The sequence below is a fragment of the Delphinapterus leucas genome, chromosome 1, assembly GCF_059928025.1.
Source record: "Delphinapterus leucas isolate spDelLeu-1000000601 "Yukka" chromosome 1, BTC_Dleu_Yukka2, whole genome shotgun sequence".
NCBI classification, from domain to species: Eukaryota; Metazoa; Chordata; class Mammalia; order Artiodactyla; family Monodontidae; genus Delphinapterus; species Delphinapterus leucas.
This window is the reverse complement of record NC_143129.1, coordinates 165,641,178-165,666,727: the sequence shown is the minus strand read 5'-3', so window position 1 is coordinate 165,666,727 and position 25,550 is coordinate 165,641,178. Positions and strand designations below refer to the sequence as shown.

Genomic DNA, 25,550 nt, shown 5'->3' with positions numbered 1-25,550 from the left:
ATATTCTGTATTACCACTGGTAGAACAAGATATAAGATATAGGACATTTCCAGGAACCCAGAAGGCTCTCTCACACTCCCTCCCTGCCAGTAGCCTCCTACCCAGAGGTAATGACTCTTCTGACTACTGTCAGAGTAGATTAATTTTACTTGTTTTTGAACTTCATATAAATAAAATCATGAAGTATGTATGTATTGTTATTTTGGGTCTGCCTTTTTTTTTTGCTCTACATATGTCTGTGAGATTCACTCATGGTTTTACAATTAGCATTAGTTTGTTCTTTTTCATTGCTGTGTAGTATTCCATGAGATATATATGAATTTATTTGTCAGTTCTATGATTGATTGACTTTTAGATTGTAGCCAGTTTGGCGATATTATAAACTTGCTATGATTTTGTACACGTCTTTTGGTGGACATATTTCTGTTGAGTGTTTCTTATTTCTTTTGAGTGTATACTCAGAAATGGAATTGCTGAGTCATAGGATGGGTGTATGTTTAACGTTAGTAGATGTGTGTGTGTGCGTGCATGTGCGCACGTGAGGTAAGGCTATAAATTAACTGATGTTGTGATAGGGCAACTTGCATTCTCAAACTTGTATTTCCGTTATTGGCTCATTCGTCTCTTCAGCAGTAAGAGATGAGAGATTCTTCACAGTTTAGTCATAGAAAGTTCCTGATTCTCTGGCCATGTCTTGTGCCAATAAATTATGCCTCTGAGCTTGCCATATTATTTCCCTAAATTCTCTAGGACATGCAGAAGTTACTCCGCCCCAAATACTGGTATTCCTTCTGCCTTTTGTGCCATTTTATGGCACTAGACATTTGGTCCTTAAAGCCTTACTTTCAACGGGAACTTCATTCCAACTGACAACAGGCAACAATTTAATTAACCACTGCTTCACCATCACACACCATGGCGGTGGCTAGAGTCACTTTTGTAATACTAGCCAGTCCTCATTGCCTTCAGATCAACCTGATAGAGCCCAGGTTCATGTTTTCACACATCCTCGCTGCAAGCGAACTTGGCAAAGTTAATTTTTGCTTCCACATTGGAGAGATGGAACTTCCAGAAGCGGTGTTCAGAGATGCCGGGCATCCACAAGACACGACAAATATCCCCTATAGGGTCCATATTTAATTTTTAAGACAAAAAGTTTAAGGTCTCTGGTTTAGATGATCTCTAAGGCCCTTATCTTGCCAACATTATTATCATTATCGTTAACTACAGTTTAAGTACTTAACCAGTGTCATGAAGGCACTAAACTATGGGCTTTCCATGCATTACCTCATTTACTCTCCATGGTCCTATTAAGTAGATTTTATTATTATCCTGCCTCTCCCTGCCTTGGTTTCATCACCTATAAAATGGGGATAATAACTGTAACTACATCCGTAAGATTTTGTGAGTATTGAATGAGTTGATACCTGGCAGGGTGTGTGGTAGTAAGCACTCGATAAATAATTATATTATCCTCACCTCCCCTCATCTCCATTGGGCACATTAAATTCGATGTGTTTAATCACTGAGTTATGCTGCTTTTTCATTCCCGGGAACAGAGGCTCTGAGGTCAACAGAGCTGGGTTCAAATTCCTGCTCTGTCTTACCAGCTGTATGACCCTGAGCAAATCTCTTCATCTTTTAGTCTAAATACAATGGGAATACTAAGTCCTCCTCTCTGGTCTCTAGTGGGGATAACAAAACTGGGGATAACTTGCGAAAAGAGAGCCTGTTTCCCCATCTTTCTGCTCTTCCCGGGACTGGCATAATTGTTGGATGTTGGTGAGTCATTCCAGCCATGCTTCAAAGAGACTCAGGACACAAGCCCGACCAGGCAGGCTGAGTGAGGTGGAGGTTCAGCTTGGAGAGGGGTCCTTGGTGCTGGGTGCTGTGCCAGTCATGATGTGTCTCTGATCAATCCTGCACTCATCCCCAAGCTAGGAGCCAACATATGGAACTTAGTCAAAGCCCCGGGGAAGACCTGTGCTGACACATTCTGTTGTCTGCCATAGGAGCTCTGGGTAGACGGGCTGGTCCCCCAACTCACCATGTGATCTCTCAGCCTCTGTGTTACCTGTGGTGAATCTCTCTGGAACCTTGCTTCTGCACTGGGAAAACCACGGAGTTATACTAGATGGAAATCAGAGAAGGAGTTTTTGACCCAGAAAAGGACAGACTCAGGGACATATTGATACAAATTTCAGGTCACTGAAGGGGTTCTGTGGGGGCCTGAAAGGGAGGAGGCAGGACCTAAGAGTCAACCAGGGGCTTCCCTGGTGGCGCAGTGGTTAAGAATCCGCCTGCTAATGCAGGGGACACGGGTTCTAGCCCTGGTCCGGGAAGATCCCACATGCCACAGAGCAACTAAGCCTGTGCACCACAACTACAGAGTCTGTGCTCTAGAGCCTGCAAACCACAACTACTGAGCCTGTGTGCTGCAACTACTGAAGCCCACGCGCCTAGAGCCCGTGCTCCACAAGAGAAGCCACCGCAATGAGGAGCCCGCGCACCACAATGAAGAGTAGCCCCCGCTCACTGCAACTAGAGAAAGCCTGCGTGCAGCAACGAAGGCCCAACACAGCCAAAAATAAAAAATAAAATAAAATAAAATAAAAAAGAGTCAACCAGGAAGAGACAGAGTTTAAAGAAAGACCTCGTCATCAATCAGAGCTGTTCAAGAATAAGGCTGGCTGCCTCAGGAAGTGGGGTGAGCTCCCTGTCCCTGGGGGGTATGCAAGCAACCTAGTGGGATGATGACCTATTTAGGAAGTTGAAAAGAGGATTTATATACCGAGAGACAGGGAGGTTCGACCACATATCTTTTCAGGTCTAAGATGTTTGGTTCAGAGATTCTGACAATCTAAGAGTGTGTGCATTTAAGAATCTACCTTGTAGGTGCTTCTTATCATACCCTTTCCATGGGTGAGAATCCTGACGCTTAGAGTAGATAAATCACTTTCTAGGTTTTTAGATTTGATTCAAACTCAGACTGGCAGGTTTGCAAGATCTATGTTCTGTCTGTTTTACCCAGGGCTGGACTGAGAGCCACTTTGTAAGTTAGTAATATTGTGGTGTCTCTTTAAGTGAATATTCTTTTTTCTTTTTAATGGTGCTAATATCTGATTTTTCTTACTTTTTTAAAAATAGATCTTTATTGGAGTATAATTGCTTCACAATACTGTGTTAGTTTCTGTTGTACAACAAAGTGAATCAGCCATATGCATACATATACCCCCATCTCCCCTCCCTCTTGATCCTCCATCCCACCCTCCCTATTCCACCCCTCTAGGTCATCACAAAGCTCTGAGCTGATACCCCTGTGCTATGCGGCTGCTTCCCACTACCTAACTATTCTACATTCGGTAGTGTATATATGTCGATGTTACTCTCACTTCATCCCAGCTTCCCCCTCCCCAAACCGTGTCCTCAAGTCCATTCTCTATGTCTACGTCTTTATTCCTGCCCTGCCACTACGTTCATCAGTACCATTTTGTTTTAGATTCCATACATGTGTTAGCATACAGTATTTGTTTTTCTCTTTCTGACTTACTTCACTCTGTAGGACAGACTCTAGGGCCATCTACCTCATTACAAATAACTCAATTTCGTTTCTTTTTATGGCTGAGTAATATTCCATTGTATATATGTGTCACATCTTCTTTATCCTTTCATCTGTGATGGACATTTAGGTTGGTTCCATGTCCTGGCTATTGTAAATAATGCTGCAATGAACATTGTGGTACATGTCTCTCTTTTTTTTTTTTTTGTGGTACGCAGGCCTCTCACTGTTGCGGCCTCTCCCGTTGCGGAGCACAGGCTCCAGATGCTCAGCGGCCATGGCTCACTGGACCGGAGCACGAACCCGTGCTGCATTGGCAGGTGGACTCTCAACCACTGCGCCACCAGGGAAGCCCAACATGTCTCTTTTTGAATTATGGTTTTCTCAGGGTATATGCCCAGTAGTGGGATTGCTGGGTCCTATGGTAGGTCTATTTTTAGTTTTTTAAGGAGCCTCCATACTGTTCTCCATAGTGGTTGTATCAATTTACATTCCCACCAACAGTGCAGGAGGGTTCCTTTTTCACCACATCCTTTCCAGCATTTATTGTTTCTAGATGTTTTAATAATGGCCATTCTGACCAGTGTGAGGTGATCCCTCACTGTAGTTTTGATTTGCATTTCTCTAATAATTAGTGATGTTGAGCATCTTTTCATGTGCCTCTTGGCCATCTGTATATCTTCTTTGGTGAAATGTCTATTTAGGTCTTCTGCCGATTTTTTAATTGAATTGTTTGTTTTTTTGATATTGAGCTCCATGAACTGTTTATATATTTTGGAGATTAATCTTTTGTCCATTGTTTCATTTGCAAATATTTTCTCCCATTCTGAGGGTTGTCTTTTCATCTTGTTTATGGTTTCCTTTGCTGTGCAAAAGCTTTGAAGTTTCATTAGGTCCCATTTGTTTATTTTTGTTTCCATTACTCTAGGAGGTGGGTCAAAAATGATCTTGCTGTGGTTTATGTCAAAGAGTGTTTTTCCTGTGTTTTCCTCTAAGAGTTATAGTGTCTGGTCTTACATTTAGGTCTTTAATCCATTTGGAGTTTATCTTTGTGTATGTTGTTAGGGAGTATTCTAATTTCATTCTTTTACGTGTAGCTGTTCAGTTTTCCCAGCATCACTTATTGAAGAGGCTATCTTTTCTCCATTGTGTGTTCTTGCCTCCTTTGTCAAAGATAAGGTGACCATATGTGCATGGGTTTATCTCTGGGTTTTCTATCCTGTACCATTGATCTATATTTCTGTTTTTGTGCCAGTACCATACTGTCTTGATTACTGTAGCTTTGTAGTATAGTTTGAAGTCAGCCTGATTCCTCCAGCTCCGTTTTTCTTTCTCAAGATTGCTTTGGCTATTCAGGGTCTTTTGTGTTTCCATACAAATTGTAAAAATTTTTGTTCTAATTCTGTAAAGAATGCCATTGGTAGTTTGATAGGGATTACATTGAATCTGTAGATTGCTTTGGGTAGTATAGCCATTTTCACAGTATTGATTCTTCCGATCCAAGAACATGGTATGAATATTCTTTTTTAAAATATATTTTGAGATATTCACATACCACACATTTCACCCATTTAAAGTGTACAATTCTCTATATATTTTTTGTATCTTCATGGTGTTGTGCAAGCATTGCCACAATCTAATGTTTATATGTTTTTGTCACCCCAGAAAGAAATCCCGTATACATTAACAGTCTCTCCCCATATCTAAGAAACCATTGCCTAATCCAACATCATGAATATACTCCTATCTTGTCTTCTAAGAGTTTTATAGTTTTACCTCTTATATTTGGGTCTTTCATCCACTTTGAGTTAACGTTTATGTATGGTATGAAGTAGCAGTCCACTTCATCCTTTTACATGTGGATACCCCATGGTTCCAGCATTAAATAAATGTTCCTTAAATATCTGTTCAACATTCATTCAGAAGAAGTTGTACAGAGAGAGGGTAGAAGTATGGGCCTGCTGGTAACAGGAGGCCCTGCTGGTGACCCCACCTCTCCCTTCTGTCTTAAGCAATTCAGCTCTGCCCAAACTTGCAGCATTTCTTGCAAAGCCAAAGCCCTGCAATTTACCACACCCACCCACTCCTGAAGCCAGGGTGAGTGTCCCCTCACCCCGTATGACCTACCAAAGTTTGACTTCCAATCTCTTACTGAGTTTTGGTGACATTCAGTTTTCTTCTCTCCCTTCATTTCCTGGGTGTTTTGGTGCCTCAGCAACTGAGCTGACCCACTCTTGAATTTAACCCTGAACAAATGATTCCTGTAAGCAAAAGAAAGCATGATTTGAACATGTGATGGAAGAGTGTTCCCACCAAAGGGAACACACAAGCCAAGAAAGCAAGCACTGCAGCTTTGGAGAGAGAGTGCAGACATCACCAGGGTGGTGTATATAGCTGGCGAGGCTGGGAAATGGACAAGGAGCATCCCTCAGGATTGTGCATTTAGGAGGAAAGGGGGAGCTCGTTCAGAACTGAAAGCCTCTCCATCTGCAAGTGTCTAGCTTGCTCGAGATCAGGTCTGGATTTGAGATCATCTTATTAGAAGGGTTCTTTGTATGCCACATTTTGCACCCTCCTCCCCATTTTCACATCTGTAATATCAGGCTAATACTTGACTTGTATTATACATCGACTTTGAAGCCCAGCAAATTCCCACCTCCTTTCTTCCACCGCTACATTCCTTTCTACTCCTGGGGCCCAAGCTTGTTCGCACCTCTGAGCCTTTGCACCAGCAGTTACCGACACCTGGAATGCTCTGCCCAGTATTGGCCTGGCTGGCACCTTCTCATCCTCGAGGGCTCAGGTAAATGTCTCTACCTGTAAGGAGCCTCCAACCACCTGTGATCATCCTGGGTCTGCTTGCCCCCCTCCCCATGCACTCTCTGTCCCTCCCTGACTCTGTCCCATCTCCCAGGGGGACTGGCTTCCGGCAGGGGTCAGCCACTGGGGGGCACTGGCATGAGGCTGGGAGGCCACAGGAGAAACCAGGCTGTGTCTCCTCCACCTCTCTGTCCCAGGTAGCTTCCTAGGCAGTGGCTGTGTCTCCGTGGTTCCAACTTCCTCGAAGTGACCTCTGACTCCGGTTTGGGGAACGTCACTGTTCCCTTTGCCCCTCCAGTCCAGGCATGGGAATAACTTCCTGCCAGGATCCAGGTTGCTTCACTGTTCGCTGTTTGGCCCTCAGCTGCTCCATCACCTGTGGAAACAATCCTCTGCATTAAATTGTCTCTGTTGTGAAGAGCTGAAGTGGCTTTATTTTCCTGCTTAGACCCTAACTAATCTCCCTCCAAGCTAACGTGTGTCCCCAACTGTCTTCTTGAGTTCAAGGGACACAGGGCCTTCCTCCTCAAGCTGCTGCAGGGGTAGGACTGAGGGCCCAGGTTCTGTATCCCTGAGATGCTCAGTACCTCCGCCACCCAGGTCTGGGCTGAGCAGCAATCAAGAGAGGCCCAGGGACCACACAGGTGGGTCCAGCCTGAAGGAGGAGGGCCTGCCTGGGTTGGTGGAGGCAGTTGGGAGAGACAAGCAGGTGACAGAGTGAGCCCTGGCAGCCTGCATGGGAAGGTAGAGAGACAAGGAGACGAGGGGCCCAGGTGGTGGGTGGGAAGGGCGTGAGAGGAGGGGGATGTGGTCCAGCTCCATGGCCTGATGGGGTGTGATTGACTTTCCCATTTAGAGAGATTTTCAAAGAAATATTTAAACCCACAGAGAAAGGCAAGAATCTACACATAAGCAGAGGCCAATACATCCTCCAGGGCAGTGGACCCGGAATCAGATCCCACCCAGGATCTGCAGCGTGCGGAGGCGGCCTGAAGGCCAAGTCCACCACCAGCTCGCCAGGGGAGTTTCGGCCCTTTTCTCCTTCTGGCCTCTAAGCTTTCCCATGTACAGGATGGGAGAGGAGGTTGAGAAGGAGCCTAGGTCCTTACTGGTTCTGACGGGGCTCTGATGGTCACATATTAGCAGGAGTCTGAGCTTCACCCATGTACCTGTCACTGTGGGCAGAGCAGGGGTAGGAGAATTACCATGGCTTGAGGGGGAACAGTTTCCGACTGGGCTCCACTGCTTCGCGGGGATCTGGTCGGGGCCAGCTCTATCCATATGGATTTGCCTAGAGCCAAGAAGTTGGGGTCAGGCACATGGCCTCACAGGTCTCAGTGCAGGGCAAGGTGGCAGCTGTCCTCACCCCAGGCTGGCGACACCCCGCACGTTGGGTAGGCAATGCACCAGGAGCATCTTGTCCACCATTAATCCAGGTACTGAGCTCGTCCTGGTGCTGAGGTTGCAACCCCATGGGGGTCACCCATCCGACACAGATTCACTTTGTCCAGGGTCCCACAAATGTGTAGCTGGCTCTGGCTGGAATTTGCCTCATAAGCTGCTGTGAAGACTCCATGACTGACCCACATAAAGTACTCAGCGTAATGCCTGACACTTATTTAAGGCTTAGTAATATTGGCCATTCTTGTTGCTATTATCATGATTACTGGTATATGCTGGCACCTGGCTAAACTCTTTTCATCTCATTTAATCCTCACGACCACCTGCTGGTTTATCCCCATCTTGAGGCCCCCAGAGGTGAGGTCATCTGCCCAAGAACTTACAGCATCTAAGAAGCAGAGCTACAAGTCAGTTCCAGCTGAATCAGTCTGGGGTGAGAGTAGGTGGGGGTCTCTGTAAAAGCCTGGACTTTACTATCTTGTTTGGATTCACAGATGGGATTCATGAGACTCTAGAAGTTAAGGGATTTGTCCTGGTCCTGCAGCAAGTTCCTCCCTCCAATCCAGGCTCTACCTGTTGCCCCTTCCTAGATGTTTAAGCTCCCAGAGCCTAAGGGGGATGGGAGACAGGGGGCATTGACCCCTGGTGGGAGGGAAAAGGGTTGGAGGCCACAAGTGAGCAGAAGGCCAGACAGGGCTGGCAGAAAAGAAGAGTCAGGACAGGAGCCGGCTCCTTGCTGAGCTGCCTTCCTGGAACAGCAAGGAGGCTCTGGTCACAGCACAGAGGCGGGGTGTGAGCCTGCCGGAAGTGACGGCTGACATCCTAGAGGGTGGGCAGCCCCAAGGTGATGGCTTCAGCCTGGGAGGGACAAGGGGTCACAGAGACCTCAGCAGCCCACATGGAGAGGGAGGGCGGGCCCAAGGTGATGGCTTCAGCCTGGGAGGGACAAGGGGTCACAGAGACCTCAGCAGCCCACATGGAGAGGGAGGGCGGGCCCAGGGAGCAGGGACGTGACTGGACACTGAGTGATGCAGATAGGCTCACTTTTCCGTTTGGAAAAACTTCCAGCGAGGTATTTAAATGTGCCGTGGAGGGACAGCACCAGGAGAGACCAGCTCTTGCTCTGACGCAGTGGAACCGGCCCGTGATTAGAATCTGAGGTCCTGATTCTACCCCCTCCAGGTTTGCTGAGTCTTCCGGAGACCTCTGGGCCCCTCGGTGTTTCCATCTGTGAAGTGGGAAGGGTGGACGCCGGTTCCCAGGGTCCCTCCACTCTGATTGTCTCTGATGTTCACGTATAATTGGAGTCTGACTTCACCTGTGATCCTGTCGTGTGGGTGACAAAGGAGGGTTAGTTCTCGGGGCCTGGGACGTCTGGGCTGAGCAGGCAGGGCTGGCCGAGGTTTGGAAGGACAGCCTGGGGTGGTATTTGCCCTGGCCCCTGAGATCTGGGCTGAGCTCTGCTCTTCCCATGGGATTTACCCGAAGCCCAGTCGCCACAGATCCTGGCCGCCTGGGTTGTGGCTGGGGAAGCAGGTCACAGTAGGCAGCAGGTGAGTCTGTGTGTGGTGTGGGGGGCGTGGGTGCAGTCCCAGCTGCGGAAGCAGAGGGCCTCTGGCTGCAGGCCACCCTCACTTCGGTCTCAGGGAAGTGTGGCCAGCAGCAGGTCCAGTGGCTGCTCTAGGGAGCCCAGGTGCCGGGCCCAGCTCTGCCACTGACCATTTGGTGACCTCGATCAAGTCCCTTCGTGTATCTGGGCCTCTCATCCCTGTGCGTAGAATGGGAACCTTGGACCTAGATCATCTCCTGGGCCCTGGCTCTGAGCCCTAAAATCTGAAGATCCTGGATTCTGCACTTATCTTTTCTGGCCTCAGTTTTCTCATCTGTGAATGGGAACACGTGTGTGGAGGAGCCCGGAAGAGGATGCCAACCCTCTCTTCTGTGTGCACAGCCTATGTATCTGGCTTGGTCCCCCACCAGGTCTCTGAAGCAGGCTGGACCAGGCCAGTGGCCCATTTTACAGATGGGAAAATTCATGAGGGCTCTGTGGAGCTCTTGTGGCTGAAGGGGAGGGCTGAGAAATTATGGCCTAGGAACTCTGGCTCTGGGGCCCTCAGGGAGCTGGGAGGAGGGAAGAGGCCCCATCCTCAGTGCAAGCCCTTTCCAGGATGTTGGAACTGCGCCTGGCTAAGGGCTTAGTTGGAGTGTCAGGGATGAGCACCCCCGTCGGGAACCCAAAGGAGAGTGAAGAAAGCCCTGGAAGCATGTGGCCAAAGGATCTCATCAATCTGGAGGCTGGGGAAACTGCCTGGCAGGTCCTGAAGATCAGGGAGCTCTCCGATTTGGTAGGGAGGGAAGGGGAGGGGAGGAAAGAGAAGGGAGGGGGAGGAGAGGAAAGAGGAGGGAGGGAAGGGGGCGAGTAGGGAGGGAAGAGGGTGTCTCAGTCTCTACTTGGTGGGCAAGAAATAAGACTTTCTGTTTTACAGTCTTATGTCAGTCTCCTAGGTCTTATTCCAAGGCTCTGTTCTGCTGGGGGTGATGGAATATTTCTGTCCCCTTCTAGCTCTCTCCCCACCCCACCACTTGGAGTTTTACCCAGTGCCAAGCTGTCTGGTTGAGGGTTGGAGCTCTGATCTACAAAGATTGTTGCCCTCTTGTCCCCCTATTTTAAGAGTTAGAAGGCCTGGCGTCAAATCCTACCTTTGCCGTGTACTTGCTCTGTGACCTTGAGCCAGTGACTTCCTTTGTCTGAGCCTTTGTTTCCCGACCTCTGAAACGGCAACAGCAATAGTACTTCCTGCATAGAGCTGTTCTGAGGATTAGCTGAGATAACCCACTACCCAGCCTTCTCTTCCTTTTGCACTGTGCTGGCAGGATCGCCAAGACCCCTTCATGGTGGTTGACCTGGGCATGCTGGCCCGCCGCCATCAGGTCTTCCGCCAGGCCCTGCCTCGGGACTCACCCTTCTATGTGGTGAAGTGCAACAGCAGCCCCTGGGTGCTGCGTGACCTGGCCACCCTGGGCACCGGCTTCGACTGTGCCAGCCAGGTGAGCCTGGGCCCAAGGCCAATTGTCTCATTCATGGGCCTGATACTTCCTGGGAAAAAAAGGCCAGTTGCCAGGGGTCCTGGAGTGGGGACTGCAGCACCTTGAACAGGGGATGACACTCATAATCCTCAATTGTTTGGGAAGGAATAAATGAATGAACTATGGGTGTGGTCAACCTCCCACTGGTCCGCGTGACTAAGGCAGACAGCCTGAGCCAATGAGTGGAAGCACAAGCTTGAAGCTTGAACCCGTTCCTGTCCTGGCACAGCCATTTCACCTGAGCCTCAGTTCCTTCCTCTTGAAAATGGCGCCAACTCTACTTTCCTTAGAAGAGTCTAGAAGCTTAAAGAGCACAATTTGTGCTCAGCGCACTACATAGTAGGGGTTCAGTCAAGGGCAACCCCTTTTACTCATGCCCAGGCTTCCTGTCCCCAAAGAGTAAAGGACAGTGAGGCAGCCCCCTACTCTGGCTGTTACCCATGCCAGGTGGAGCTGGAGCAGGGGCTGGGCCTGGGCGTGGCCCCCTCTCGTATCATCTATGCCAACCCCTGCAAGCCTGTCTCGCACATCTAGTACGCTGCCTGCCATGGGGTGCGGTTCCTGACCTTCAACAGTGAGGGGGAGCTAATCAAGGTGGCCCAGCACCACCCTGGGGCCAGGTGAGACCAGTGGAGAGGGGCGGTGCAAACAGGTGGAGACAGGTAGAGCAAGGGACCTCAAGCCTGGGACCCCAGCAGATGGAGTTGGGCTGCAGGAACCAGATGAAGGTGGTCCCATACGGTGACTGGCACAGACCCAAGCAGCAAAGTACAAGAATTTGGGTCAGTGGCCCGATGCCTTCCCTGGTGCACATTGGTGCTAAATAAACGTTGCCTGTGTCTGCATAGACACTAGGCAGAGCCTAGCATTAGGCGGTCTGGCATTAGGCGACATCATGGAAAAAGCACGGAGTCGGGGAGACCAGGGCTCACATTTCAGTTTCATTTGTCACATGCTGTGTGATCTTGGGAAAGTTATTTAACATCTCTGATCCTGTAACGTGGAGACCTATGGAAGGTGTATTATAATTTTATCCTTTTCCTGCTTTTTCTTGCCTGGGCAGAAGTCTGTAAGTAGTGAGTGTGTTCACTCCTTGGGACTCCATGGCTGGACAGTCCAGAGGAACTAGGCGGGGGTGGGTGGGAAGCTGGAGGGAGGTTGGATCGGGGGCATCGGGGCTCATGTGCCTAAGAACTCCTGGCATCCTTTGCACCCCTCTCCCAGGCTGGTCCTCCGGTTGTGGACCTAGGACAGTGAGAGCATCTTGCCCTGAGCGCCAAGTTTGGGGCCAGCCTGGAGGTGTGTGAACATATGCTGAAGTCCGCCAGAGACCTGGGGTTGGCGGTGGTTGGAACCAGGTGAGCACACTGGCTTTCCCTGCCTGGGAGGCAGGAGTCCTGGCTTCCACTGTCGATCTCCAGCTTATTGGACACCCTCCGGTCAGCTGAGGCCCCTCTGGACCTCGTGATGCTCCATCTGTGCTCAGCGAAGAACCTGGATCTTATCTGGGATTAAGGTGGGGCAAAGGAGGCACAGGCCCTGGGTGCAAAATTTAAGGGGACGTTAAAACACTTATACTGTAGATAACTAACATTTTAATACAATATTTGAAAAAATAAAAAATAATGCAAAAAAATTCATAATGAGGAAAATATCAAAATTTTAACTGAAGACAGGATTGGCATTTCTGATTTTTCCTTTTGCTTCAGGGTTCAATTACTATTACCAATCTTGTCTTTATTTACATTATTTATTTATTCATTTAATATTTATGTATGTGTGTATGTACGTATTTATTTTGGCTGCACCGGGTCTTTGCTGTGGCATGCGGGATCTTCATTGCAGCACGCAGATCTTTAGCTGCAGCATGTGGGCTTCTTAGTTGCAGTATGCATGCAGGATCTAATTCCCCGACCAGGGATCAAACCCAGACCCCCTGCTTTGGGAGCACCGAGTCTTACCCACTGGACCACCAGGGAAGTCCCTATTTACATTTTTAATGTTTTATTCATTAGTGATGTTTCTGAATCAATGTTGCTCTTTACAACGATCACATTAAATGTTCTTTATCTTGATTCCTTAGTGTTGTGGCACCCCCTGGACTTTTGCACTGGCCTCACCCTACCCAGCCCTGATTGGTTCCTCAGCCCGCCCTGCCCTCCAGCATGGGGATTCAGGGTTCTGAGCACAGTCCTTCCAAGGTGGAAGAGAAAGGGAGCCCCTGCAATGAGGCACTGGGAGGGGCCTGCTAAGAGAGGTGACCGCCACCCAAACGTGAGTGCCCCAACTCAAGGATGACCATGTGTCAGTGTTTCTGACCCTGTCTGTCTTCCTACTGACCCTTGCTTTTTCACATGTGTTTCTCTACATGTCACTCGACGTGTGTTCAGCTTCCACGAGGGCTCAAGATGCCAGGCACCCCATAGCTTCACGCAGGCCATCACCAACTGCCGGCGCGTGTTTGAGATGGGCTGCGGGATCAGGCATGACATGGATCTCCTGGACATCGGAGGGGGCTTCCCTGGAGAGGAGGGCTCTGACTCTAAGTTTGAGGAGGTGAGAGGGGAGGATGAGAGAGAGCCAGGTGTCCCAGCCTGGGTTTAGGGGACAGAGTGTGTATGTTTGGGGAGCTCGTGGAACTGTGAGTCGTATGTGCGTACATAGCTGGGATTTGTCTGACTATACTTACACAGCCTGTGTGCATATATGAGCACGTACATATCTGGCTCCATGTCTTTCTTTAGACATGTTAGTTGCTATCCCCGGTTAAGCTACAGTCAGGTAGAAGTTTGCTATCCCTGAGACCCAGGGAACATTTCATCTTCACTGACTGTGTATTAATTTAAATGGTTCCAGATTCAGACATCTCAGGGTGCAATGTGCTATGTGCCCTTGGACAAGTTACTTCCCCACTCTGGGTCACAGTTTCTACCTGTTTCCTCCCTAGTAAAATGGCACACAGCTCCCACACAGCTGTCATGGGAACGAAGGGAGACGACGCAGGTAAAGCTCCCACAGAGGGACTGGCCACATTAGGCTCTGGGTCTACCCCTGCAGATGGTGGGAGTTATCAACACCGCCCTGGCCCAGGACTTTCCCTAGGGGAGAGGCGTCGAGGGCATCGCGTCAGGTCATCGCAGAGCCCGGCCGCTTCTACGCAGCATCTGTCTGCATGATCGCTGTCAACGTGATTGCCAGGAAGGCTGTGCTGGAGCCCGGTGGGTGGGCAGGGCACCATCCAGGCGTTCCCCGGCCCTCAGGGGAGAGGATGGGCAGGGAGTCTGGGCTCCAACCCTGGGCTGCTAATTAGCAGGAAACAAGCTTCAAACTGGGTCTAGGAATGAACCTGTTAGTATCACTATTTTGTTGTTCTGAAATAGACCGGGAGGTGAGAACCAAGACAAAGGGTCTTCATTATTCCTAAGTAGCCAATGGATTTATACTGTGTTTATGGGGGTAAAGTTACAAAACACAGCCCACGAGGTTCACAGACACCATCGTGCTGGTGTGCACCTTAAATTCATCCAGCAGGCATTTTCTAACAGGTGCAAATTCTTATACCAAAAATATAGTGAGTAAATACAAATTCTTACGACAAATATAAGAAGGCACTCTCGTTGTTGTCATGGCCTGAAGGTTAAGGGTGACATCTATAGGGTAATGGTAAACCTTTGACGATTGAGGTTAACCACCACAGGGGAGTTTTTTGATTGTTATTTTTGCAGCAGGAGTGGGGTGGGTTTGCTTTCCTCACAGTGAGCTAACCAGAAATTCCATTTCATGATGAGATGGAGAATAGATGTCTCCCGCTGGCTTAGTGCTTTTATTCTCCGTGGCTGTATGATGATTGACATGTAAATATTTATAACCTGCTTTAGCCTCCTCCCTTATCCTTTTTGACAAATGATTGGCCACAGCTTTGCAATCCCTAAGGCACTTGTGTCAGTCGATTGCCATTTCTTCACAAAATGTCTCATTAAAGATCATTGTGATAGGAAGCATATGATTTCAAGCCACCATTTAACAAAAGTCTAAGTATTAGGGGCTTATAGTTATTATTTTTAAAATTTATATCTTTATTATGGTAAGGGGTAATTTGTGTGTGTGTGTGTGTGTGTGTTTTGGCCGACCCACATGGCATACGGGATCTTAGTTACCAGATCAGGGATTGAACCCGCGCCCCCTGCAATGGAAGCGCGGAGTCCTAACCACTGATCTGCCAGGGAAGTCCCTAAGGGCCTGTTATTTTTATTTCCACAATAACAAGAGATGCCAATTATTAAGTATCTGTTATGTGTGAAAAACATATTTTCTCTCATTTCTGCTCCACAACCCTGTGAAATAATTTAGGGGCATTCCCATTTTACAGGTAGAGATAGTGAGGCTCAGAGAGAGGAAGTAACTTGTCTGAGGCAGCACAGCTAGCTAGTGGTGCAGCTGGACCTGGGTCTGTCTGATTCAAACACTGGTGCACTTGGATTTGTACTACATGCCAAGCAGAGTTGAGCTGTTGACCTTAGGGATGTCTTGACTACCTCTCGTGACCAACTAGTTTAGGGACAACTGGGGCTGTGGCTACAGGAGATGGGATCGGTGACAGCAGCTAAGAAAGCAGGGTCCTCGCAGATGGTGGGAAGTACACCGGGGAGGGGGCAGAAAAAACAATATTCAGAAAGATCTGGGCATATAAATGCCCAAATGTTATGAAATGCTCCAAATGTTAAAAGAGATCAGCACAAAATCCTGAGTTTAGATTCAAGAAAGCAGTGTTCTAAGAACAGATGAAGAGTGGTTGTGAAGAAACCGGCTTGGTAGTAGGTCCTGTCCAAAGGATCTGGGGGTCATAGGTGACCACCAGCTCAATATGCATCAGGAGTATGATGGAGCTGGAGAGAAAGCTGCCACACGCTTACTTCGGTAACATCAATAGAGGCAAAGTGTTTAAATGGAGGGAGGTGACAATTGTGCTGTACCCTGTGCTTGTCAGAGTTGGGCACAGTTTTTGTTCTAATCAGGTTATGTAAGACATGGAAATAACTGTCATGAAGGAGAGGTTATTACTCACAAGTTTCCTCTGGAGAAACCAGAGGCATGGCAGGCCACACAGGGCCACAAGGGGAAGGACCGGAGTGGTTCAGCAGGCAGAAGGACAAAGGGGAAAGCCAGGCCAGAGCCTCTACTGTAGTTTTCAAGGATAGGAGTGGGTGAGGCAGGGTGAGCTGGATCTGGCAGGTGTGGGACTGCTAGTTTGAGCAATTTCAGCGGGTTGTGGGGGTAAGGACTGCCCTGGGGCCGCTAGCCAGAGGTAGTGCCTCAAGTTCTGGGAGCTCCATCTAGGAGGCAGTTTGCGATATGGACGCTGAATTGGTTGGCTTGCACAGGAAAGGCGCTCTTGTAAGGCAGTCGTTTGCTATCTCTAGGAATTAACCAGCCCAGGGAGGAGCAGTCTCTCCAAGGTCAGCAAGGCCCCAGATGCCAAAGCATCAAGAACATGTAGTTTACACAGGCACCCCTTTGAGGAAGGAAACTGACAAATTAGCACATCACTGAGGAGCAACCATGATGGAATTAGGTCATGAAGAGGCCGTTTGCCCCCAGTTTTTTTTTTTGTTTTGTTTTGTTTTCTTTTGCAGTACGGGGGGCCTCTCACTGCTGTGGCCTCTCCCGTTACGGAGCACAGACTCCAGACGCGCAGGCTCAGCGGCCATGGCTCACAGGCCCAGCCGCTCCGCGGCATGTGGGATCTTCCCAGACCGGGGCACGAACCCGTGTCCCCTGCATCGGCAGGCGGACTCTCAACCACTGTGCCACCAGGAAAGCCCTGCCCCCAGTTTTGACTCATGCAGCAGGGGCTCAGGGAACCTGGTCTAAGGTGAGGGCAGAGTACCTGAGACCTGCGACCTGGGGACAAATCTCAGACCTGCCACAGTCTCCTGTGTGACTTCTGACGAGACTCAGTCTTCTCAACTGTAAACCAGGGCTCATTGTACCTACTCAGAGTGTAGTTACAAGTTAAATAGCTTAATACATGTAGAGAGCTTAGAACAATGCCTGGGCTATATCTCATGGTATGTTAGTTAGATTATTCTTATGAGGAGAGGAGGAAAAGGGGCAACACCCTGATGCGGGGAGCAGAGGGGCAGTGGGAGAGCAGAGGACAGGCCCCTACCGTGCATGGGTTCAGAGAAGACTCCTGGAGCAGGGAACAGGGGTTATCCAGCGCTGGTCAGAGGGCCAGGCCTCCCCCAAGGGTGCTGGGCTCGGGTGTTGAGGGTCAGCGGTGAGACCTGGCTGAGCACAGCTCGGTCCTGCCATCTGCCTGCTCTCAGGAGGCTACTGGAAGCTGCTGTTCTATCTCAACAATGGCCACTACGGCACATTCTGCATTTTCCCAGGGAGACTGAACCCAGGATGCCCATTGTGGTGAAGGTAAGGAGAACTTTTTTGTGGCTCTGGAATCTCCCAGACTCTGAGACCCCCTAGTCCAGCCCTCTTTGGGCAGGGCTCCCTGCTGCCAGGGGGAGAGGCGAAAGATCTCAGATTATCGGTGGCTTGACAGATTGTCACACCTCGTGCATGTACCAGGATGTGTACATGTGTCTATGTGTATTGGCAGGTGCACTTCTGTGTGTGTGCATTTCTCTGTGTGGGCCTGTCGATTTACACCTGTGCAGGAAGGTGGGTGTCCAGGTCCATGGGTCTGTGGAGGGGTGTGTGTGCAGCTGTTTGGCTGTTTGTGTTTCCATGTGCATTTCTCTGTGTCGCTATGTTTGTGGTTCCAGAGTCCTTGAATCTTGGAGGTGCAGGAGACTTAGGAAGTAGAGATTCTCAAACTTTGCTTCACATTAGAATCATCCGGGAAACTTTAAAATACCCCTATGCCCAGACCATGCCACACACCATTGATATCGGAACTTCTCATGGGTTGGGACCCTGACACGATCCTCAGGCGTTTGCAGTGCAGCCAGGTTTGAGTCCCGGTATTTTGAGTGATTATTAAATAAAATCTTCCCACTTTATAAATGGGAAAATTGAGGTCCCATCTGTGTCTGCACTTGTGAATTGGCAGGGCAGGAGTATGTCTCTAGAGCATAAGCTCCATGAGGGCAGGGCCAAGAACAGTGCCTGGCACATAGGGACCACTCAGGAATTGGTCAGAGTGGGTGAATGACAGAGTCTTTGCTGGTACCTTCCCTCTGGTGCCCTGGGGGCATGCCCTGCAGGCTGGGGAGTGAAGGGGGGGGTGCCTTCCTTCTCTGATCCCCACCCCCCTGCCACCATGTCCCTGCAGGACCTCCGCCCCAAGCTGCCCCTCTTCTCTTGCACCCTCTACAGCCCCGGGTGCAATGCCTTTGACAAGCTCTTGTTGAAGGAGGTGCAGCTGCCCGAGCTGGACGTGGGCGACTGGCTGGTCTTCCCCTCCATGGGCGCCTACATGTCCGCCATAAGCTCCGCCTTCAGTGGCTTCCCTCTCCCCTCCCATCTGCTGCGCCACGGGACCCGAGCTCAGGTGTCTGGGGGGAGGTGGAAAGGGGCTGGGCAGTGAGGAGCTCTCACCAGGATCTGAACTTGGCAAGGGGAGCTGGTGGCTGAGCTCTGGGGTCCCAGGCCCCGGAAATACCCTACTCACCCAACTGGCCACAGCAAAGCCCAAGATGTCTAGCTGACCTTTGACACTGGCCTCTGCCTGTGGGGTTGACCCTGTTACAGCCTCTCCACAGGTAAATCCAAGGTAGCCCACCTGGGCAGTTCTGACAGCCCTGATGCATAGATGCCTTTGTGGGCAGAATCAGGCAGCCCTGTGTCCCCAGATGACCCTCAGCCCCTTGGTTGAAGTGCCCCCACCCCGCTCAGCTCTGACCATCTGCAGCTGCCCTCCGGGTTCCCTCCTCAGGTGTCCCTTCCCCACCAGCTCCAGGCTCCCTCACAGCCCCGCCCCAGGATCCCGTCTGGGCCCAACCTAGGGTTTGCCTCCTTAGGTAGCAGAGGTGGCCTTAGAACACCCCTTTACTGGCACATTCCCTCCACAGGAGCCTGCTGGAGACTGCACTGTAGGCTGAGACAAGACCAGAATGGAGGGGCTTCAGACACCTCGGTGCGCCCACGTGGGGATGCTTGGGGGCAGGGATCTGGTGGGAGGAGTAGCGTGGAGGAAACAGAGGTTTGGGTGCCTCTGAAATGATGTGGCAACCTAAGGTTCAAAACTGTCTTCTCCCTAAGTGGGCCTGAAGCCTAGGGTAGCTCTTCTGGGAGGCTGATCCTGCCCTGCCTGCTCCTAACCCGCTAGACCCTGGGGTGGGGCAGGGAGAGGAACCTGCGCTATTACAAGAGTGCCCCCTGGAGGCCATGCCCTGGAATGTGAGACAACCTGCGTTGACCAGCACCTTGTGACGCTTTGGTCCTTCCTTTCCTCCAGTTAGTGACCCCTGCGTTGTTCCAGAAAGGTTTATGTGAACCATAGGCACCCACCCTAGTGGAGAGAGCGGGGGCATTGGAGTCAGACAGGTCTGGAGGGGATCCAGGCTCCACCACATCCTGGCAGTGTGGTCAGAGCCTCAGTCTCCCCATCTGTGAAGTGAGGGTGAGATTAGCATTCCCCTTGCAGGGCTGTTGAAAGGATGAAGCCAGATAATGCAAATCCTCATTCAAGGTCAGTTCATATTCACCTGCCTCTGGCTGCCCTGACCCTGGCCCTGGCCTGCTCAGAGGCCAACCCTGCCCCCACGGTCTGGCCATCCTCAGGGAGCATGCACACAGCATCTGGCCACACAGCTAATGCGCCATGTGGGTGCCTCAGACCTGACCTTGGCCTTAAGAAACGCCCAGGTTGGGGGGTTGGATGGACAAGGTGTGGATACAGCCAACTCCGAAGCGGGGCAGATGCTACCACGTGTCCCCTGGGCACACTAAAACTTTAAAAACAACAATATTTGGGGAGTTGTGAGCTCAAAAAGACAATGTATCCTGCAGGGAAGGATGATGACAGAGGTAGGGTTTGGGACACATCGTGATGACCAGTCACCTTGCTGCAGCGAGGGAAGGGGAGAGAGGGCCCCAGAGGCCAAAGTCACCCACCTCCTGCGTCCTGTGTCCTTTTTTAAGCTTCGCCTGGTAAGACAAGACATTCTCTGATCTCCAGCTTCTGCAAAGGGTCCTCCCCATCCACCAGAATCAGCCTTACCAACCTTGCTGCTGCCTCCCCAGCCCAGCCAAGACCAGAGGAGTCTTCCGGCATCCTTGGGCTACAGAGGTTTCCCCTCCAGACATCTGAGGAGAAGGGAAGGGTATCTGCACGTGCCACCCAAAGAATCCAGAGCGTTCATGCAGCCTTTGGATTACGTGTTATCCATTTGTCTCCTCCAAGAGCCTGAAAATTGGGAGTGGAAACGTCTACCCTTACCTCCCCAGAGATATCTGGAAGTACAACTATGGGTGTGCTTTAGGGAAAAAATAAAGTTGTATTCAGATGCAAGAGATGTTGGCGTGTTTTGTGTTTTGCCTTCTGGGTGCTGTACTGTGGATATTCATCCATCCATCCATCCATCCATCCATAAAATAAAATGTGAGGGCCTAGACTGTGTCTGGCACAGGTGACACGTGATGAACAAAATGGACAAAAATCCAAGTTCATGGAGCTAAACTTCCAGTTGGAAAAAGAGTATAAGCAAACACATAAATCAATGATAAAATGAAGTGGAAGCAATAAGTGCTGTGAAGAAAAATAAAGCAAGCAAGGGGACTGTGAGTGATGGAAGACAGTGCTATTTTAGGTAGAGGGGCCTGGGAGGCCTCTCTGAGGATGTAGCAGGTGAGCAGAGACCTGAAGGGACCGTGTGGTTAGCTGAGTTAGAGAGTTCCAGGCACTGGAAGCAGCAAGTCCAAAGCCAGGGATGGAGAGTGTTTCCCCAAAGGCAAGAAGCCGTGTGTGGGTGAGCAGAGTGAGTGAGGGGAGGTGTTGGGAAATGAGGCAGGAGGAGGGTCAGGGGCTGATCTTGTCAAGCCTCAGATAAGTCAGGGATTGGACTTTCTTCTGAGGCGGGGGAAGGCAGGGAAGGGGGAGGGGAGGCCCTGGCAAGTTTGAGCAGGTGAATGCGGTGAGAGGATGAAGAGAGAACTTGAGGGGTTCCTGCCCGTCCTGGGAAATGACGGTGGTCACAGTACAAGTGGTGAGAGGTGCCAGGTTCAGCACAGGCTGCAAAGGTCAAGTCGAGAGAATTTTTGAGGGGTCAGATGTGGGGTAAGAGGCAAAGAGAAGAGTCAAGGACAAATCCAGGGCTTTAGGCTGAAGCTGCCGGTACACAAAGGGAGATGCAGGGGAGGAGAAACGGGTTAGGAGGGGTTAAAATGGAGAGTTCAGTTTCGGAAAGGTCAGGTTTGAGACGCCTATTCAATCTCCAAATGGAGTCAGATACAAGCATTGGATTTCAGGGCAGAGGTCAGGACGGCAGATATAAACGTGGATGGGGCGTGGTCCACACTGGATGGACTTTACATTCCTGGGGCCGCCCAGCCCTGCCAGGAAGTGAGCATACAGAGAGAGGACACAAGGCACGGGAACTGAGAGGAGAAACATTCCAAGGTGGGAGCCCTCGGCTGTGTCAAATACTGCCCAGAGGTGGGTGAGGTGAGGGCTGAGAACGGCATCGGGAAAACGGAGGTCATTGGTGATTTTAACCAGCGGGTTTCAAAGCCAAGGAAGGTTGGTGGAAGTGGAGTCCAGAGAGGATGGTGGAGAGGGTGGGGCGTGGTCACCTCTTCCGGGGAGTTCGTTGTGCTGTAAGGGGAACAGGAAACGGGAGGGTAGCTGGAAGAGGCGCCCCGTAGAGCCAAGGAGGGGTTTGTTTTAAGATGAGAGATATTATGGCTTGTTTGTAGGCTCACAGGGATGACCGACAGAGGGGAAGATAAGATGCAGGAGAGAGAAGCGACAGCGGCAGAGCAAAGTCCTCGGGTGGGTGGGAGGGGCTGGCGTCCTGGGGGCGGGGGCTGGGGGAAGGTGCGCCCAGATGGGAGCTCGTGCCACACCTACGCGGGGTGGAAAGGGGCTGGGCAGTGAGGGGACGTGACAGGTCGCTGTCAGCGGGGACAGGCAGGTCGCTGGGAGAACGCAGAGCTCTCTACTGATTGTTTCTTTCTTAGCGGAGTAAGAAGCAAAATCATAGTGGGGAGCAAGGAGGCAGGAGAGGGTCCTGGTGTTTTTAGGAGAGGGCCGAGTAGAAACGTCACAACGCGCGTGGAAGGGTGAATGGACCAATGAAATGGGTGGGATTGCCAGCACAGGTGCCCACTCGAGTTTTGTGGGGATCTATTTAGAATGAAGCCTGTCATCCGGTGTGTTTTGTCTTCAGCCACAGTGGGCACCTGTGCTACCGGTGCAGGTGCAGAATGGGGGGTGGGGTGGGGAGGGGGAGGGGTGAGCCAAGGGAGGTGGAGACAGCTTGGAGAATGGGTGCTCCCGGGGGTCTCTGCAGGTCCAGGCTCCACACGCAGTCCTCAGAGCCTTCTCCTGAGAGCACATGCTGTCCTTCCACAGCCTTTACCTGCTGGAGACTCATAATGACCCAGTGAGCTTATAATGCCCCCACGTTAGAGAAGCAAACCCTGCGGTCGCCTAGCCAGTAAGTGGCAGAGCTGGGATTTGACTTTAAACGTAGTTCAGTCTTCTCCCTTTAGGGCAGCAGGGGTATGCACACTGTGTTTAAGAAAGTCTTGCTTTCAGAGGCATATGAAAAGCTGCTCAACATCACTGTTAGAGAAATGCAAATAAAAACTACAATGAGGTATCACCTCACACCAGTTAGAATGGGCATCATCAGAAAATCTACAAACAACAAATGCTGGAGAGGGTGTGGAGAAAAGGGAACCCTCTTGCACTGCTGGTGGGAATGTAAATTGATACAGCCACTATGGAGGTTCCTTAAAAAACTAAAACTAGTAACGCCATATGACTCAGCAATCCCACTACTGGGCATATACCCAGAGAAAACCATAATTCAAAAAGACACATGCACCCCAATGTTCACTGAAGCACTATTTACAATAGCCAGGTCATGGAAGCAACCTAAATGTCCACTGACAGACGAGTGGATAAAGAAGATGTGGTACATATATACAATGGAGTATTACTCAGCCTTAAAAAGGAATGAAATTGGGTCATTAGTAGAGACATGGATGGACCTAGAGACTGTCATACAGAGTGAAGTAAGTCAGAGAAAAACAAATATCATATATTAACATATATATGTGTAATCTAGAAAAAGGGTACAGATGAACCGGCTTGCAAGGCAGAAATAGAGACCCAGATGTAGAGAACAAATGCATGGACACCAAGGGGGGAAAGTGGGGTGGGGGGAATGAATTGGGAGATTGGGGTTGACATATATACACTAATATGTATAAAATGGATGACTAATAAAAGCCTTCTGTATAAAAAAAAAAGAGAGAGAGAAAAAGAAAGTCTTGCTTTCACCCAGATGGTGAAAAAAACCAAGCTTGGCTGTTGGGAGGTTGAACTTCAGGTGTTCCGTGCAGTGGCCCAGGCTTTGTCATGGTTCAACCATAGTGACTTGCTGCCACCCATTGGCCACTATCAGTATTGCATCCAAGCAGAACCTGCATCGCATTTGCTCAGCTAAGGCTTCAGTGTCTGGGTCCAAAAATGCCCTTGTTGGGGCTTCCCTGGTGGCGCAGTGGTTGAGAATCTACCTGCCAATGCAGGGAACACGGGCTCGAGCCTTGGTCTTGCCGCGGAGCAACTAGGCCCATGAACCACAACTACTGAGCCTGCGCGTCTGGAGCCTGTGCTCCGCAACAAGAGAGGCCACGAGAGTGGCCCCAGCTTGACGCAACGAAGACCCAACACAGCCATAAATAAATAAATTAATTTAAAAAAAAGTGTCTTAAAAAATTGCCCTGTTGAAAAGGGCTGTAGAGGAGTTCTCTTCCCCCTTTGACAAATGAGGAGAGAGAAGCCCAGAGAGATGACTTTAAAAAGCCATCTGCACCCGCCTACTCCATCCACTCAGTTGCTCATTCATTCAATAAATATTCATTGAACACCTCTGTGCCAGACACTGTTCTAGGCGCTGGGATTCAGCAGAGATCATTGCTGTTGTAGAGCTGACATTCCATGGGGGGGACAGGGAGGACAGGTACCAATCAGGTAAATAAACCAGGTAATGCTAGATTGTGATGGGTGATGTGAAGGAATTAGAGTGACTGGAGAGGGTGGTGGGAGGTGACATTTGAGGAGAGACCTGATGACTGGGAGGGTTTGGGAAAGATGCTCCGGGAGGAGGGAACAGCACTGCAAAGGTTCTGAGGCTGTGAAAGGTGTGGGCAGGTTCCAGAATGGGTGGAGCCCACCAACACCCCAGCCCACAGCTGTCTCTGTAGAACGAGTAGAAGTGGGAGCAGAACTTTCTAGAAGGAGGGTCATGCCATTGACCTTCACTCAATCAGTCCACAGCCTTGATCAGCACCCATCTCACTCACACAGCTGACCACTCTCTCCTGGAAACTCTCTCTTCTCTTGGTTTGTGTGATACCAACCTCTGGTGGTAGGAAAAGCTATGATTATTCTCCTGTGAAAATTAAAGCTTAACGATCAACATAGAGAAATTTCCGGTTTGAAGGAAGCCACTGCCATGTCAAAAGCTAGAGCAGGAAATACTGGCATGTGGAGTCAAAGGTCAAGGTTGACATTTCTGGGCTCTGGGACAGGAGCATGTAGAGGAGAATTGGTGGAGATGTAGTCAGTCTTGCTCGTAGCTGTTGCCGTGTTATAAGTGTGTGTTTGTGGATCTGTTTGCTGCTAATTTGTGAGCCATTCTTGGCAAAAAAAATATGAATATTTATAAGCTTATATATATAATATGAGTAAGCTTTACTCAAATCCTGTGAGTGGTGTTCCAAGAAATAATAAGTTTTGGAAGCAAAACAAGTCCCTAATTTGGTAATTCCACCATGTTACTCGAATACTACCCAATTATGTTAGCTGGTATTTTCCAGTGTTTGAATGTTTGCTCTAGGCTATAGTTCTCTGTAAAGCAAAATTGTTCATTACTAAAAAGAGGAAAGTGGGTTTCCCTGGTGGCACAGTGGTTGAGAGTCCGCCTGCCGATGCAGGGGATACAGGTTCGTGCCCCGGTCCAGGAAGATCCCACATGCTGCGGAGCGGCTGGGCCCATGAGCCATGGCCGCTGAGCCTGCGTGTCTGGAGCCTGTGCTCCACAATGGGAGAGGCCACAACAGCGAGAGGCCCGCGTACCGCAAAAAAGAAAAAGAAAAAAAAAAAAAGAGGACAGTTATATGAAGTAACATGTACCTAATACCCAGCTTGAAGATGTGTTTGAACACACTCAGTTCAACCAGCATCAGTGCAAAATGAAATCAGCTCCTCCACACCAGAAATATTTATCATAAAAACAAAAGATCAAGGGCAATTAATACTTTGTGTTTTAAATTTTCATTTTAAGACTCTTTTAAGTAGTAAGCATTTATGATATCACTCAATTTTTTTAATGACTTTTATTTGGCATTTACGTTAAGTTAATGTTTCCCCTTTTAATTTAAAAAAATATTTTATTTATTTTTGGCTGCACTGGGTCTTTGTTGCTGTGCGTGGGCTTTCTCTAGTTGCAGTGAGCAGGGGCTACTCTTCGTTGTGGTGCGCGGGCTTCTC

The 25,550-nt window shown here is 49.7% G+C and overlaps 1 protein-coding gene and 1 pseudogene across 2 annotated transcripts in view; both read left to right on the top strand.

Annotated features, from left to right (window-relative positions):
* LOC149750801 (putative ornithine decarboxylase) overlaps positions 1 to 20,437 on the top strand; it is a 48,753-nt pseudogene extending 28,316 nt beyond the window's left edge. Inside the window, exons 2-3 of the transcript XR_016387980.1 lie at positions 12,951 to 18,962; positions 19,970 to 20,437. The product of XR_016387980.1 is annotated as a putative ornithine decarboxylase (transcript). The remainder of the gene's footprint in view (positions 1 to 12,950; positions 18,963 to 19,969) is intronic.
* Positions 10,045 to 13,969, top strand: LOC111175448 (ornithine decarboxylase-like). Its single transcript, XM_089914367.1, has 5 exons — positions 10,045 to 10,125; positions 10,655 to 10,828; positions 11,315 to 11,400; positions 13,258 to 13,423; positions 13,925 to 13,969. Exons 1-5 carry the CDS (start codon positions 10,045 to 10,047, stop codon positions 13,967 to 13,969), a joined length of 552 nt encoding a protein of 183 aa, XP_089770493.1.
* Positions 20,438 to 25,550: the final 5,113 nt, after the last annotated feature.

Coding starts and splice junctions, on each gene's coding strand:
- LOC111175448 (XM_089914367.1), top strand. CDS start 10,045: ATGTGGCCAAAGGATCTCATCAATCTGGAGGCTGGGGAAACTGCCTGG. Junction 10,829..11,314: donor GCTTCGACTGTGCCAGCCAG/GTGAGCCTGGGC, acceptor TACCCATGCCAG/GTGGAGCTGGAGCAGGGGCT. Junction 11,401..13,257: donor AAGCCTGTCTCGCACATCTA/GTACGCTGCCTG, acceptor ACGTGTGTTCAG/CTTCCACGAGGGCTCAAGAT.